At 35.0% G+C, this 18,079-nt stretch overlaps 1 protein-coding gene across 5 annotated transcripts in view; it reads left to right on the top strand.

Annotated features, from left to right (window-relative positions):
• LOC124353230 (cytosolic purine 5'-nucleotidase) overlaps positions 1-18,079 on the top strand; it is a 131,162-nt gene that overhangs the window by 92,784 nt on the left and 20,299 nt on the right. For 4 of the 5 annotated variants that reach the window (XM_046803137.1, XM_046803138.1, XM_046803139.1 and 1 more), the window contains exon 2: positions 13,007-13,080. In XM_046803137.1, coding sequence (XP_046659093.1) covers positions 13,007-13,080 — 74 coding nt within the window. Of the gene's footprint in view, positions 1-12,828; positions 12,897-13,006; positions 13,081-18,079 lie in introns of those variants that run through there. The other variant, XM_046803140.1, reaches the window with a different exon arrangement.

Here is an 18,079-nt window from a genome sequence, read left to right as displayed (position 1 = left end):
CAAGTGTACATCTTTACTTTAATGTATAAATAGAGTCGACGTAAATTTACTAATCGTCGATGTTTCTAGTATAAGCTCTAGCAACACGCTACAGTACATTGAAAACGCAATGTAACTCATATTACTAACAACTAGTGGTTCAACTACGACCAGTCAGATCAACCGACTAGTCGACTACTTTAGGTACTAGTCGAATAAACAGGTAGTCGACTAGTCGTTTACCCCAACACTATGTCAGCCTAGTCTTGTGCCATTCTTAGCTACCAGTGGCCCACAAGTAATCACATTAATACAAGCTCGCATGTTGTGTGGCCGGAACACGTCAACATGAGATGTGTGGCTCGTGTGGTGTGGGCAGAGTCTGTAGGCGGTCTGTTTTGCAGCTGCACCTGTTACATTGTAGATGCAGGCCATGCATGATACTATGAGATGACTTTCAAGAATTACATTACAAACCTAGTACATAAATTATTGTTCTGACGTTAATTAAAAGTAGTTATTCGTTGTACAGTATATAGGTCTAACCAAAGACCTCCATTTAAAATTTCGTCAGAACTCAGATCCTACATCATATATTTTCAGATGCACTGTTTGAAAGAGCAAAATTTTATCAAATTAATGAATCCAAATATAATATGTTTTACAGTGTTGCCAGAAAGTTTAGGGACACCCCACATAAAGTGATATACTACTTGTGTCCCTATACTAACAGCAGATTGGCTAACTCTATATATTTCCCCATTAACGCAGTGAAAACGAAGTATTTTGGTGTGACTTTCATTACTTTATGTATAAAATCTTTCAAAATATGAACTTTTTGTGATTTTAAAATTTTGGAGGAAACACTTGTTTTTTGAAACGTTAAAATTTATAACTTCCAAAATAAATGTCCAATCATCTTAATAATTTTTACTTTGTTTTAACATAAGATATGGAGTAAATAAATGCTATTGTGGGAACTAGAAAAAAATAACTCACAGTTTGGTGATCGCTCAAAGTTTCTTTATTTTTATTTTTTTTTCGGAAATGAAAAACTGATAACTTTGGTGCGTTGTAGCGCTCGAACTATGAGAGTGGTAGGCAATCCACGCATACCAGCTTGTTCCTCACAAAACAGAGGAAGGGATATTGATGCTCACGCACTCCTTTTTCATCATTTGCTTTGTTGCCGTCAGCTACAAACATCGCCATTTCCGTGTTTGTAAAAATAAAATAAAGGAACTTTGAGCGATCACCAAACTGTGAGTTATTTTTTTATAGTTGCCACAATAGCATTTATTTACTCCATATCTTATGTTAAAACAACGTACCAATTATTAAGATGATTGGACATTTATTTTAGAAGTTATAAAATTTTAATGTTTCAAAAAACAGGTGTTTCCTCCAAAATTTTAAAATCACAAAAAAGTTCATATTTTGAAAGATTTTATACATAAAGTAATGAAAGTCACACCAAAATACTTCGTTTTCACTGCGTTAATGGGGAAATATATAGAGTTAGCCAATCTGCTGTTAGTATAGGGACACAAGTAGTATATCATTTTATGTGGGGTGTCCCTAAAATTTCTGGCAACACTGTACATATCGATTTCACAAGATGTTCAAAACAATCCCTTTTTTATTTTGATCAACCAGTTAACAAGTAATCCGTGCCGGTGTGATGTGTGATTGTGTTTCTCGTACTCGTGACTTGTGCTCTGGACTTGCTTTCTCTGCAGTAACAACGCCTGGACTAGACTCCAAGCAGCTTTTGTATATGTTTGAACTCTTTTCTTTCCCTTAGATTCTCTTTCTATTCTTTATTTGTGTATGTACTAATACCTCCCCCTCCTGACGAAGAGGATAGATTCCAATCCTTGAAACGTTGTGTTATACCTTTTATAACCTATAACGATAGCAAATGTCCGAAATCCTGTTATCCTGACAAACCTTTCATCGTCAACAACAAACTTTAAACAAAGAAACCACTTAGTTTTTCGTGTTAGTTTAAAATATAAATTTTAACTGCGCTGTGCTTCTTATTCTAAAAGTCCTGAGTATTTGTTTGTCTTAAAATGTTTGCCTGGATTAAATAGCACAGATTCTAAGTGTCCGTAAGACAGTCTCTGTTCTATTTTGGTAAACCAGCTTGTTTACCATTGAAGTGGTGTCATTTTGAAATAAAAATTTAAAACATATTATGAATGTTCTAAGTGTTTGTATTCGTTTCCTCCGTAGTTAGTTGCCTCTCTCCTATTTAACAAGTACTCGCTCAGTTGTAGCTTGCAGTGAAGGTTGGAAGGACATTCAGGACGGTAACAGAACTCGCTCAGTTGTAGCTTGCAGTGAAGGTTGGAAGGACATTCAGGACGGTAACAGAACTCGCTCAGTTGTAGCTTGCAGTGAAGGTTGGAAGGACATTCAGGCCGGTAACAGAACTCGCTCAGTTGTAGCTTGCAGTGAAGGTTGGAAGGACATTCAGGCCGGTAACAGAACTCGCTCAGTTGTAGCTTGCAGTGAAGGTTGGAAGGACATTCAGGACGGTAACAGAACTCGCTCAGTTGTAGCTTGCAGTGAAGGTTGGAAGGACATTCAGGACGGTAACAGAACTCGCTCAGTTGTAGCTTGCAGTGAAGGTTGGAAGGACATTCAGGACGGTAACAGAACTCGCTCAGTTGTAGCTTGTAGTGAATGTTGGAAGGGCATTCAGGACGGTAACAGAACTCGCTCAGTTGTAGCTTGCAGTGAAGGTTGGAAGGATATTCAGGACGGTAATAGAACTCGCTCGACACCGTATTCATGACTTCAACTTTTTCCAAATTAGAATTTCTCTCGGAATTACAAAGTGATCAATGTCTTGTTTTGTTTTTGGAAGACCTGTCGATCCGTCTCCTCACCCATGAATGTGCAGTCGGTCTCAAGTTACGTCAGTCTGATCTGTTTAGCATTCATTTCACACAGAAAAAATAAATAGGATAGCACCAATTCTTGTTCCGTGCAGAACATTTATCAACGTATACAAGAAGACTTTTTATGTGCAGATTCTTCATAAGAAATACATAGACAATACTGAACATATATTCCTTTGTCGGCCACAAATGGCCTTATTATGCAACAAAGCGTGTGGTTTTAGATTTGATTGTTTACCGACTGTAGCGAGGTTTCATGATGAACTAGGCGTGAACAGCACAGTTCGCATAATGTTGGAGGTTATTTGAAATTTGTTATCACATTTCTTACAAAATACTGCTATTTTAAAATAATAATTATTTCTCTGTATAAGGACACCATACTAGTAAACAATTACACAGGAAATAACTGACTAAAGCATAGCTACTCCATATGTTCCAACAAAATGACAGAATGTTTGGTAGTACAGCGCTTATTGTGGTGTTACTGTATTTTCGTTAAGGGTTCAAGTTTAGTTTAATTTTTAATTCAGATAGGGGCATATATCCTTCATTTCTCTAATGCAGTTGCAGATACTACAGTACAATGTTTATGTATTTTATTATATCTCTCCCTAAAGACATCGTAACTCAATACCATAAATTTTGTAGATCCGCCGTTTTTCTTTAGTAGGATGTACTACATAACCTCTGAGCCTTTATAAACCACCAATAACTTACTTCATGTAATTGGAGCTAATGTTATTATTTTTGAAAAAAACTCAAAGTTACAGTATTGCTTATGATTTTTCAAGTGAAAATCAGTACGCAGTTCGATACACAGAACTACGAAGTCGGGGTGATAAGGTCACTGAACCGGATGCGGACTACAGGACCTCTGCCTCGGAGTCTTATCAGTTCCAGTCATTCTCCTCCTCGCACAGGAATGTGTGCGTAATCACGACACAACGAGGTGCATAGTGGAGTGACCGGAAGTCGCAGTGAGTAGGCGGTACCTTCAGATAGACAGACGGACAGAATGGTGGTGCCAGCTGTCTATCGTCTATACTATAGACACACGCGAACAGGCGTACGTGAGGCCCTAGCACAGCGGCAGTCAGTCGGTCCAGAAAGTTTCCCATAGCCACTTCTTGAACTCAAAAAGTATGGAAGAAGAAAGAAACTTAAAAAGTTTAGTTTGTCCTTGGTTATGTGAGGATTAACAATTGTATAATGTTCTGACGACAGTCTTCTGTAAATGTAATGCGTTATCTTTTGGGCACTGCTATGGTCATAACGCATTTCTCCAAATGTGCCAAACATCTGGAAACTGAGTATAAAACACGCTGCACCGTCAAATCCTTGGATGTAATGGTTTAACAAGTATTGTGTCACTGTGAACTGCTGCGGACTCGGTTTTCATAGTGGGAAAGTATTTGTCAGAAACGGTGCCAGTTGTTTGCTAATTTGGTCCGTGCGGCGAGCATCGTAAACAAAGAGGCCTTATATCAACTTGTCTTTTGTCGTGATTTGGGACCAGCCCAGTCAGCACCTTGGCTTATACATCAATAATGTGCGCCATTTCGAGGAGAAAATTAACTTCCATAGTGTTGGAAAGAGTGTCTATTAAGAAATTTGGGATTGAATTTTATTTACATTCAAAAGATTTTATTATATTTTCCACACCATTATAGGGTTTTTATTACAAGATTGTGTTAATACAATGAAAATTATATTTGATATTATTTCCTGCCCTTTAATACCTCCTGTTCCCCAATTTTGAATTGTTCGTCCTGAACGAGTTTCGAAGTCTTGGGGAACATTAATGGAACTGATAAATATACAATTATACTCTAGTGCATAAAAATATAACTTACACGAATATTGGCTACATCTATTTTATGTTCCAGAATTTAAAATCTTTTATGTAGACCGAATTCTTTGCCGAATCAAATTTCAAACAAAATTGCTTGTCAAATCTTTAAAGCTCACGTGCCCCCAATTCTGAATTTTAAGTCAAACATTTTAACTGAAAACTCTTGATTGTGTTTGGTTAAATAAACATCTTAGTTTTAATACGTAACTCGTTCACTCTTTCCCCCTACTAGGAGACAATCACTGTGAATCCTACTCGGTCTGTTGAAATATTTTTTAAGATTTCTAGTGACAATCTTGGCTTAAATACGGAAAATTCGTAGAATTTACTATCACATGAAACAAGTAACGCCCATAATTCTGGAATTACTATTACACTCGTTTGTGTCTAAGTTCTGGATTAACTATTTATTAGTCTAACGACTTATATATTTATTTTTCTTTTAACCATCGGTGTAGCTGAGCCAGTGTAATTGAACCTCTTTATTAAAAAAGCAAAACGAAATCTATATGGTTCGTTGTGGCAAGGCATCTTGTTTATAATGTAAAGAGTACATCTACACTCATGGTCCGTTGCCTCTTCGCCTAAAATCAATGTTTGTAGAAATATTATTTGTTTATGTGATCTTTGGACCATATTCTACGTATACAGTTCATATGCATGACCAATTACACAAGTGATAGTTGGCCTAACGATCTACTTATATAAACTTTCATCCAACTTTTCGTGTATACTACTGGGCCTATCGATCTATTTTATAAACTTTCATCCAACTTTTCGTGTATACCACTGGGCCTAACGATCTACTTATATAAACTTTCATCCAACTGTTCATATATACCACTTGGCCCAACGATCTACTTATATAAACTTTCATCCAACTTTTCGTGTATACCGCTGGGCCTAACGATCTACTTATATAAACTTTCATCCAACTGTTCATATATACCACTTGGCCCAACGATCTACTTATATAAACTTTCATCCAACTGTTCGTGTACACTACTTGACACAACAACTACTTATATACAATTTCATCCAACTTTTCGTGTATACTACTGGGCCTATCGATCTATTTTATACACTTTTATCCAACTGTTCGTGTATACCACTGGGCCTATCGATCTATTTTATAAACTTTTATCCAACTGTTCGTGTATACCACTGGGCCTATCGATCTATTTTATACACTTTTATCCAACTGTTCGTGTATACCACTGGGCCTATCGATCTATTTTATACACTTTTATCCAACTGTTCGTGTATACCACTGGGTCTATCGATCTATTTTATAAAATTTTATCCAACTGTTCGTGTATACCTTTTGGCCCAACGATCTATTGGGTCTTTTTCGTTTAAGGGCCAGCACAAAAGACCCTAGCTTGCCTATTCAAAACTCAGATCACGCGATGCTTGCCCGCTGCGCAGCGCTTTGCGCTGCTTGCTCTTTTAGAAAAAAAAAAATAACTCGAGCTTGCAAAGTCCAAGCCCAGATCAACTCACCACGCTTTATTGACACACACAAAACTCAGACAGAACTAACGCAGGTTTCATTACAGGCAAAAGATAAGCGGCGCGCGTTTACCACTGATAAGATAAGACGAGTTTATACTAGAAGTAGTACCTGGACTATTGCCCTACGGACTAATAACACAAAAAAAAAAACGATTAAATGCACTATCAGTCAGGTATAGTATGTTTTTAAGGTGCTGGCCCTTAAACGAAAAAGACCCGATCTATTTTATAAACTTTCATTCAACTGTTCGTGTATACCACTTGGCCCAACGACCCGGTTAAATAGAACAATTAAATAGTAAGTGTCCTTAGCCTTACAGAGCGTTTGCCCCACTGCTCACCTCCTGGAACTTATAATCCAATTTCTTATTTATAATTTAAAAATAAATGCAAACACAAAATGGTCATATGTACAGTATCTATTTTTTGAAGAGCAATCTTTTATCAAAGTAAACACTTAATTTCATGCAAAAAAATAAATCTACCTACTTTTATAGGTTTCCAATATTGTATAAGTTGTTGTTGTTGGTTGCTGTAAGTTTTGCCCCTGTTTCTGTGATCTTGTATTTGTAGCACTCTGAACTCAGACCACTCTTACTACATTAAGTCATTCTTAAAGTCTGAGTTCATTTTGGCTTAACTTGCGTACTTCTTATCGCGTATTGTTATTTTTAACAGCTTCTAAGAAAATCTGACCTTAACCCGTACAAAAAGAGATAACAGTACTGTTTCTAGTGAAATGCTGATAGCAAGGTATTAGGGCAAAGACAGCTGGTGGCTCGATGACCTTTCGACCCGGCCCGACCTAGTCACATTGTCAAGTGTTGAATTCAAGAGCTAACCCAATTATCAGACCCAAGTTATTTTAATATTCGTAACTTTTAGTACATCATATATCAGTACATACAATTTCTAATGATTTCTGTGTATTAACTTGGAAAGCAGCTGTGGGGGGAAATTGTTTTCTCTTGAATAATTGAATACCGTTGCCTTCCTTTTAATTTCAAAAGTTATTTCAAAACTTGTTTATCGTAAGATCCTGTTTTCTGTGTGTATCTCTTTTGATTACCTCGATAAGTTGTTGTATGATACTCTCGGTATTACTCGTATAGTGACATTACGCCAAAGTAAAACGTGTTTAATGTGGAGGAGATTACAGAATTTCTAATACGGTACGTTTTATGAGTTGTCTTCGTGATATATAAAACTAGCGTTATATATGAAATTGTCTCTCACTTAGAAATTCTGTTTCAACAAAAACCACAAAGGACACTGAATACTTATTCTTTGTTTGAAGTTTCAGTGATACAAAACAATCACGTGAACGATTATTTACACGATTTGTGTGTTACGATATGATGTGTTAGATTAGTTATTTACCTGAAGAAGAGATCAGATTGCAGATCTCGAAACGTAGTGTTACTGTTTGCTGTATCACTTGACGATGGCAAATGTCCGGAAAGAATGCAAATGAATTCACACTCAGGAGATGAAGTGTGTAGTATTTTTTACACAGATCACCTTTGGGAGCTGCATTTTGGACGATATTGGAAAGGTGCAGTGTTCTCAAGTTCCAATAAATCGTTTCTAGATATTATTTTCTAAACTTAATATTTTCCTACACGCTTTTCCCTGACATAAATTGTGTGATTGTTTTGAAAGGCTATTTTTTTTTTTTTATTATTTCTGGCATTGCGCTTGGATTTGTTTCAGTTTTATTGTTACTATCATTATTCGTGTCCACTCTTGCAAACGAGGTGGGCTCAATCACGATAGTAAACTTAAGCTATAAACTCGAAATATAAAGTGACTTTTTCAAAAGTAATTATCCCGGCGTACTCAAAAAGAGCGGAATGAATGCAGTGTAACGGTTTATGAACGATTACGTCGTCCAGTCGAAACGCGTTTCCGTGGTTTACCGTGTCCAGAGCGGAAGTGAAGCGTGGTTTAGTAATTAGTTCTGATTAGTCTATACGTTTCTTATCGGTTATCGCGTAGAGTATACAACAGCTTATTGTTCTCAATGTGTAAATTGTCCAAACAACGAGGTAACGGAATTTAATAGAACTTAAACCCGCGTTGTTTTAAGATACGGCTTGAGTTTTCAACCTATAAGAGGAATGTTGAATTTCAAACACTTTACAGATAGAGATACGGTAGATATGCATCCTGTCGCTTTTCAGCGAAGTATAGAACGACCAAGTACCCTACACATGTGTTTGATCGTTTAACTAATACAAATTAAAAATACTAAATAGCGTTTTGGTGCGTTTAATCATATATTTGAAACGTGACATCCCTTATCATAATTCTAGGACTAAAAGTAAGGGCGTAAAAGTGTTGGAAGTTCAACATTGTTCTCATGGGGTTGAAATGAACACTGCCAACGAACCTATACAAGTAAATTAAATATACAAGGTTCGTTGGGCCAACGACCCTGTTTATACAATTTACAGAAACAAAACAAACAGGGTCGTTGGGCCAACGAGCCAGTGGAGTAATACAACCCCTATATCTTTGTACAAGTTTGTCCAATGACCCTCTGTACAAATTGTATTTCTTCCAGGAGGGTCGTTGGGCCAACGATCAGTGGAGTAATCGAACCGTCCCCCGCCAGTACAACTTGCTCTTACATAATGACAGACCAAAGTTCAGAACGGGCTTGCTCAGCGGTTTGAGGACAGAAGATACTTTGTGACTTATTGGTGTGACTCACTCGGTCCCAGAATACTCGTAACGACGCTCTGAACAGAGCCCAATAATTATACTGTAGATATGCCAGAATCTACTCGTCAAAATTATACTTCAATTATTACTTCCTTTGCTCATTGGATAAGCCACAAACATACCAATTATGGCATACGTATTTGATCAAATCAGACCAGAAAATCTCCAAGAATAAGATTGTAATAACTCGAGTTCTCATATGACACTGTTGATATACTATTTAAGAAAAATATTAAATATTGAATAGTCCTTATGATATAAAAATAACAATATATAAAATATAAATATATTTAAGAGTCACGATTATATAAATGTTTTAGAAGTGCACTAACTTTAAATCATATACAATTTCCTGAGTATACATTACTTTTATTAGTTTTGAAAAAAATTGATTCGTTTTATATAATTTTTTAGTTAATTATTGAATTATTTTGGTTCTCATTTATAATGATACGGAAAATTGCATCATTAGATGAAGCTTTTTTAAATTACGACGTTATTATGTATTATAGCATTGAAATAAATTGACACGAGAGTGCTAGTACAGTACATACAGTATATAGACTAGACATAGAGATAAGATTAGTATAATTAGACTTCCTGTTGCAGTGTTAAGTTTTGATAAGAAAAATTAGGTTTTAATTATTTTGCAAGCATCACAATATAGTACTACTGTTCTTATTTATGGAAACTTTGTTCATATTTATTTTGACTTATTCAGACTGAATTCATACTATAGACAATTTTGATATATTCCTAGTGACATTGTTATAATGACATGTTTCATTATTATATTACTTAAATATTAATATTTAAATTTTACATGCACTCATTGTGAAATTCACATTAAATTTGAGAATGCAGCGTGATCCAAACCATAACGTTTAGACCTTAGATCCTTACTTTAGATTTTATATCCTTTTTTTTACATTTTTTATGTCCAACATTTGGTCGCATAGTTATATTTTATCACGGCAGCAAGTAGTGAGAGTATATAGGTTTATTTATACCGTGTAAGTAGTAAGTACACTTCAGTAGTAGTCTCACAGCTCAAAGCTGCTACTCAGGAATGTGCTTTGATCTATTTGCACTCTATTGGAGAACTCGACAGCAGGAATGCTGCACTAAATCATTGTGCAACTGTTAACAGAACAATGTGGGATGATTGGTCCGTACTTTACCGAATATTTTATAATGTCTTTTTTTATCTTATTCCATTTTTCTCAATTATCAAAGTTTATATGATAAAAAATATATCAGTGTAAATAAATCTATATGGCGAATATAAACATAAATTATGATACTGATACCAGTTGGCATTGATTTATGTAGTGATTAGTTAAGAGAGGTTAACCCCTCGTGCCACTAAAGTCGTTATTCTTAACAGATATGTTCCGCAACGCACAGTTGATTAAAAACGTTGGTAATAAAGATAAGTTTTTGTAATGTGCTAAGCTCTGGCAGCCAGCAGTGATTACTGTGCTAAAAAAAAGCTGGATTCTTAGAAAGCCAATTAGAAAAATGCACACATGCCACATCGAAATCTCATTTATACGTACATTTTAACACTCTGCTCCATTCATCGCCAATTTCTTTCCACGTCAAATCGAGAGTAACTCTTCTGATTGTGCGGTCGCCCAGTCATACGCCATAAACTCGTTTATGCTATAAAATGCGTTCGACACTAAACAGCGTTTCCAACGAGTTTTAAATGCTTTACGCGTTGGCTAATTTTTTAATTTCATTTGGCAAGATGTTGATGAGATGAACTCCTGCCTGTGAGGGCAAACGTTCATGAACTACCGTCCTGTGTCTCCTGGTTCGGCAGTTTTCTCTGCCTCTTGTCTCATACGAGTGAACACCCGTTGCAAATAATATGATGTTGTTTCTAAAATGTAGAGACTTGGCAGAGTCAACTGTTGACCCACAGAGTCTACATGGATACTATATTTCTCTATGCATATTAGCGTTTCAAGTATTGACACTTCCAAACAGGGTATATTAAAATTCACAATGAAAGTTATAGTGTATTACCGTAGCAAAATTCACCTTACAAATAATTTTTGGAAATGTTGATATTTTTCTCTTTAAATCATAAACAATGGGTGAGAAAAGTTTGGTTGACAATAAGATGAAATTGGAGGTAAAAATGTTAATCGTTTGTTTAGACAAACAAGAATGTTGTTGTGGCTCTCTACCGTAGACTTGGCATGAATGCTAACTGTAGTTTGGCTCTAGAGCTCAGTGATAAATCAGTCAGCCTATACATTACTCAGGACATGAGCCATTGTGTGTTAATTGTGCTCCTGGCAGACAAAAGTGACTTTACCGTCAGATGCTGCTTACATTTCTATCACTGATAACCTGGTATTGGAGTCATATACTGAAGGTTAACACTGTATCACTGAGAACTTCATATAGAGCATGTAACACGACATTACTAACTATTACTTGATCAACACAATCTAACTGAGAACCTGATGTAGAAGTTTAATACTAAGTGCAAGCCAGAAGTAAACAGAGAAATTCAGAAGCTATGACTTGAGAGTCTTGGATTGTACCAACTTAATTATCAATTAAGTTGTGGTGATCAAATTCTCTACTCTCAAATTATAAGCTGCAGGTTTGACTTGCACTAAATAGTAACTATCTGTGTTATGTTCCCAATAAGGTTTTGTTATATTAAAGAGTTGTAATTATTAAAAAAAATATTCTATAAGAAAAACTATTTCAAAGTAAGTTAAAAACGCGACTTTTAGAAAAAGCCAAAATAAGTGACTTGCTTGAGTTTATTGGTTAGTCAGATAGCTTCTTTTAATGCATATTGAAGACATATTCTTGATTTTTGTATTTGTAAATATGTACATAATTCATTTTCTTAATTTTATTACATTTACAAGTAACTTTACTATTTCTATTATTTTCACTTTTGTTTGAATTTTTGTGTTAGGTGTGTGTATTTGACAAAAAAGAGAAGTTGTAATTTTTCATATTTAATTACATCAAGAACGCTACAGTGTGAACCTAAAGTTTAAGTTGACATGATCGACTGTTCATATATAAATAATTATGATAGTTTAAGTTGTACTAGCCATGGGTATTTAATATTATGGCTAGTAATTCCAGGCACATGTCTCTATTAGTTTCATTGTAAACTACTGGAGGAGTAATTTTCTTATTTCAAATTAGATATTTAAAAAAAATTGTCCTAAACATAATGCACCACTTGACTGTAAAGAGCAGCCGTTCAGTGAAAATCAGACTGATACTGTAGTTTTATAACAAACTATCTTATTATTTAACAATATAGACTGTTTTCCAAAAGATATACAGAAGAATTAAAATATACTATGTGTTTATTACTAATGTCCAAGTGGAAAACTTGGCATTGTTTTATATGAACCTCAGGCTGTTTCACTAGTGTTGTGATTTGACCGTCACCTTTACGTAAGGCTTTTTGTTAAAATTTAAAGTTAACACATTTGTATTTTAATCAATTACTTAAGTTATCCATTAACTGCAACAATCGCATTGTATGTGTTACTGCAACTTCAATAAATTAGTGTTGAATATTAGCAGCAGCTGATGTGTATTTTTGTTTTCAAATTTTGCGGATTAAATTTCTTTTCATTATTAATTTTAGTGAAAAAAAACACACACATGTACATGAAATTTCAAAATTACTTACGTACATTATCACATCAACATATGCACGCAAAGCTTATTTTGTACATATATAGATACACGAACTCAAATTTGTTTACACATTACTTATATGAAAATTTTTTAGCATCATTTTTTAGACTTGAAACTTGTGGGGAATATTGATATTTGTAAACATATCACGTGGACACTACAATGAACACGAACAAAAGGCCATCCATACCACCTAGCATATACCATTTGCTGAGGTTGTATTTTATGTTGATTCAGAATTCTATTCCATACCATTAAAATTTAATGTAAAACGTTACTTGTTTATACAAGATACAGTATTTATAATGTTGTTTATTTGTTTCAGAATCTTCGTCAATCGAAGTTTACATCTGGAGAACATTAAGTATTATGGCTTCGATATGGATTACACAATTGCAGGTATTTTACTATAGAAAATGGCTAACACTTAAAATTATTTAAAAATTAAAATTAATCACCTCAACTGAGAGACTTGATTGTAGAAAGTTGTCAGTAAAAATGGAAGATAAATCACAGTAAGCAATGATTGCCTTATAAGTTGAACTATCATTGCTTATTTTCAGTTCATTAAAATGTAGAGGAAGTGTAATCATCCAATATTATGTTTACAAAAATATGAATAAAATCCTTCATAAGATATTATGTATCACACATAACATGGCTATGGTGGGAGGGGTTGGTGTCATTTTGGTAGGGAGACTTTGACAGCGTCAGATTCCAGATGCTGCACTAAGAAGAAGGTTAACTGGATACAAACTCAATAAATAGGATATAAACTCAACATAATATTTATTTATTCTAATCAAAACTTCACTCGCATTATATTACAGTATGGCAGGGGCATCGTTGGCATTCCAAGCATTCTTGACGCTTTTTTTATCCTTAAAACATTCTTATCTCTCCATTACATCTTGCTGGATCAATTCAGAAGGCCATGTCTTTGATGCGTGCATGCCTTACCCATTGAGTACAAGCTACATACCTGTTTGTTTAAAAAAATGTAAACAATCTCTTAAAGACTAAAAACCGGTTGTAGTAAAAACCTTGTTTTTCACCACAAGAACAATGTTAAACCATTCAGTTTGAAACCATAATTTGTAGTCATAGAATTATGGAAAATTGTCTCGTTTTAAAGATATAATTAATATGTATCAAAACGTTTTCTTTTTTAGTTTTACAGTTATTCAGAGAAAATCGCAAACTGTGTTGTACTTCATTGTTTACATATATACACAAAGTGTACACTTTACAGCTAAAAAACTAAAAAGTGTTTTGAGTCTATATTAAGTATATCATAAAATGAGACATCTTTCAGTGCTATGATCCAAAATAGGGGCGTTAAACTTGAACATTGTTGTTACGGAGAAAACTCAAGGTTATTACTACAACCAGTTCTTTATAAGTATTCTCCCCTCTCCCCCCTCGCAAAGGTTACAATACTAGCGTTAGGTAATTTTATAAACATATTTCGTAATATGATTGATTCAGGTACCAAATCATTTTAATCAATTTGTGTAAGTAGTATTACTATTTTAGAATCTTTGATAAATTGTGTTTTATAATTCAGTGAATATTAGTAGTTATAAAAAATACACTGAAAACATTCAAGTTTACTTTTGCTTAGTGCATTGATGAAGTTGCTCGTGACTAATGTATTCAGATAAGCACAAAGTACCTTTTCACTGTGCAATAAATATCAATGTGCGTTAAAATTGAAAGCCCTAAACACAAATAAAAAGGGAGTTGGTAGATAACGTTTTATCAAGTGTTTCCGTTTCCCTATGGTGCGTTCCCGATTATTATTAGAAGTTCTACTTCCTGCTCACTGGCTGTGAATTGCACAATACTAGAAAGGTTGTTTACTCTTACTGACTGATAAGGGAAATAACGTCAAACTATGGTGTTATTTATAGTTTTTGTTTTGTGCATAATCACAAGTGAAGCCTAAAATTTACATTAATCGAATTTGAGTATGGATTGCAGTATTTTAAAGTGATGTAAGATTATTTAACTTTAATATACTTCCTTACTGCTTTTTATCTAGCTATTAAAAATCTTATTTTTCAATAATTCATAAGAGTAAAGTATATTTTTAGGAGTTGTGGATTGGTTTAAATTACTATGTGGTGTCTCCGGCATAAATAATCAATATTTTACACTGAACACGATGTTTTTTTAAATGTACATTTCTGTTTTTTAATAAATATTTTAAATGAGTCCTCTCAAAAGTAGAAGGTCTTGTTAGATCAATCTATTGTTAGAGCAATAATTGAGCGACTACCTATAGCCCCCTTTACTGATAAGTTGGAGCAAAGTTTCCTGCCGGGCAGTCTTAAGCAACATACTATATTGGAGTTGGTGTATAGAGTACCGACCAAATGAATCTTTAACCGAATTCATTAATGAGGTTAAACTGCTAATGGGTTTACTGCACCCAGAACTCAGCCAATCTGAAGCTCTGGATGTCTTTCTTACCAGCTTGAATCCGGGGACTAGGTCAAAATTGGTAGGGTTTCCTTCCCCATCAACAGTGGCTGAGTTCTTGGGCTTAGCAACACGTGTTGAAGTCGTAAGGCAACAGAAACAGAATTCAATTGTTTATACCAAACTCGCTTGAATTCTGGTCATGAAGTAGCAGTGCTCAGTGCCATTATAATAATTTTCAAAATCGGTCAACACGAGTGAATGGTGATTCTTGGGGTGATCACTCTTGCCCAAGGGACTAATAAAAAATTATTACAATCGGACATAGGTACTACAACAGTAGACGAGATTATAGACAGAAAGGTGATAGGGTTTACAGTTGAAAAAACCAATATCGTAGTAATGACTGGGGAAATTATACTAACGCTTCAAGGGTAGTAGATCTAAGACAAAATATTCAAGGTAACAGACAACGTTTTGAAAACAGAGGGGTTTATAGTGTAGAGGTCATCAGCTACAGGATCAAGATTCAGGGGGGCAAACACGAGAGTCATATGAAGGGAGTCATATGAAGGCGAGAGTCATTTGAAGGCAATGGTCATTTAAACTATTCAAGGGGGAAGTAGTGGGTGAATACTCTCCCCAACTCCCTTTGTACACCCACTTTAACCATAAATATCCATGTACAGCTTATTATTTATATTTAAATAAAAAAAATAGAGCTGTCAAAGATCAAATTAAGCAAGGAAAGGGCAACACCAAGTGTAACTTAACAACTCAGATTAAAAGAACAATGGCAATCCTCCTTCTCGCTCATTAGTAGTTAATGTAGCTATAGGAAGTAAGAAACTTGGTGGGTTAGTAGACACAGAGATCAACAGGAGGGTGGTGGAGCATTGGAAGATCCGACCCTTGGAGATCAGCTTACAATTTCACAATTAAACAAGGTCAAGTCCTTATTATCGCAGTATCCAGACACTATTTCATCAAGGTTAGGAAAGATACATGTTTTAACATACTCAATCCAGTTAAATTCCACAGAAATGTGTTAACGTCACGTCCCTATCAATATACACTCCCGAAAATGGAACAGTTGCGACAGCATGTTGACGAATTATAAATGAAGGCAATTAGCCTTCCACATCTCCTTACTCTTACTCTTCTCCAGCATTTTTGGTACTCAAGAAGGGTGGCAAGACCAGATTAGTGGTAAACTATAGAAAACTAAATACTATTTTGGATCTTGAATAAACTCCAATTCCAACCATTGAGTTAGCATTCCAATATTTGGACCGTTTAAGATTTTTTCACACTCTTAGACTTGAAGTTGGCTCACAATCAAATTCCTTTGGATGAACAGTCAAGAAAGTACACAGCATTTGTTGTTCCTTGGGCTACTTATGAGTTTTCATTTCTACCTTTTGCCCTTGCATCAAAAAGTATGGTATTGAGCAGTCTCATAGACAAAATATTCGGGGACATTAATTATAAGTTCCTTTTCACATTTTTTGACGATTTATGTATTTTTTCAGGGACGTTTGAACAACATATAGTACATTTAAAGACAGTTTTGGATAGACTCAGGGAGTCAGGTCTTACTATCAACCCTGAAAAGATGGCAGTGGCTGCAAACAAAATTCATTTTTTTGGGCATGTTTTTCATAATGGTGTGATTTCAGTCCATCCCGATCGGACCAAACCCATAGATGAGTTTCCAATTCCTAGAAACATAACACAATTAACCCGATTTTTAGGAATGGCGGCCTTTTATTCAAGGTTTACACCTAATTTTGTTGAGCTGGCAGCCCCTCTCAATAAACAAAAAAAGAAAGAAGCAAAGTTCGAATAGAGGCATGAACAAAGTGTTGCGATTAATGCAATCAAAACTCGATTAACCTCGGATCCAGAACTGATTATGCCTGATTTTAATCGTCCCTTTGTTCTCCATACAGATGCAAGTGGCACAGCTCTTAGTTTTGTGTTACTCCAGGTATTCAGGACCATGATGAATCTCATGCCAGTTAGTTTTTCGCCTCAGCAATTGAATCCACACAAAAAGAATTAAAGTTCGTTTGAGTTAGAGGCATTGACTTTCACCTTTGAGAAGTATCGTGCTTGTTTTGAACATAGGTCATTTATGTTACATTGTGATAATAGTGCCCTAACATTTCTGTTGAATCATCCAAGGCAGGTTGGAAAACTATCTAGATGGATAACCTTGATAAACTCATTTCAATTTACAGTCCATCATGTAAAATGAAAAGAAAATATAGTAGCAGATTCTTTGTCATGATTATTTGAGGAGCCACAAGATATTGCTGTTAAGCTTAGTCATGAGGGAAATAGCTCAGACCGCCTATACAAACCAGCATTGGTTTTTTATAAGATACCAGAAGCCTTAAGGGATATAGCTCAACACAAAAAAGATGATCCAATGATCCAAAACTAGGGAATGTCATTAGCCAAAGTAAAAAAACTGTTTGGCTTTCCTAAATACATTGTCACTGATAATGCACCATATTTTAGATCTTGTGTATTTGCGGAAATGTACTTATCGCTAGGAATACAGCACATAAAGACGGCTCCTTACTATCCTAATCCCTCATGTGCTGAAAGGGTGAACCACGGGCTAAAAACAGCAATTACAACTTTTCATTCAAATTATTACAAATTCTTGGACCAAAATAAGGATTGTATGTTTGGTAGTTATTTAATTATCTTTAAATAAATAAGTTAGGGCGTCAAAAATGGCTGGTGTTCTCTCACCAGGATCCACCTCTGAGTATTCAAGCTCAGACCCAGTGACATCGACACTGACAAAGCAGAGACCAATTTTTTTTCATTCATCATTCATGTTTAAAATTATATCCAGCTGTTTTAATATTAAAAAACCTTTTATCCTAAAAAAACTGGGTTTATGAATATTTTCAAATTCTGAGTTTTAAACTGCATATCCCAAACCATCAACTTGTAG

Source organism: Homalodisca vitripennis, chromosome 1 (genome assembly GCF_021130785.1).
Source record: "Homalodisca vitripennis isolate AUS2020 chromosome 1, UT_GWSS_2.1, whole genome shotgun sequence".
Taxonomy (NCBI): domain Eukaryota; kingdom Metazoa; phylum Arthropoda; class Insecta; order Hemiptera; family Cicadellidae; genus Homalodisca; species Homalodisca vitripennis.
Note: the sequence above shows the minus strand (reverse complement) of the source record. Positions and strands in the feature narration are given on the sequence as shown.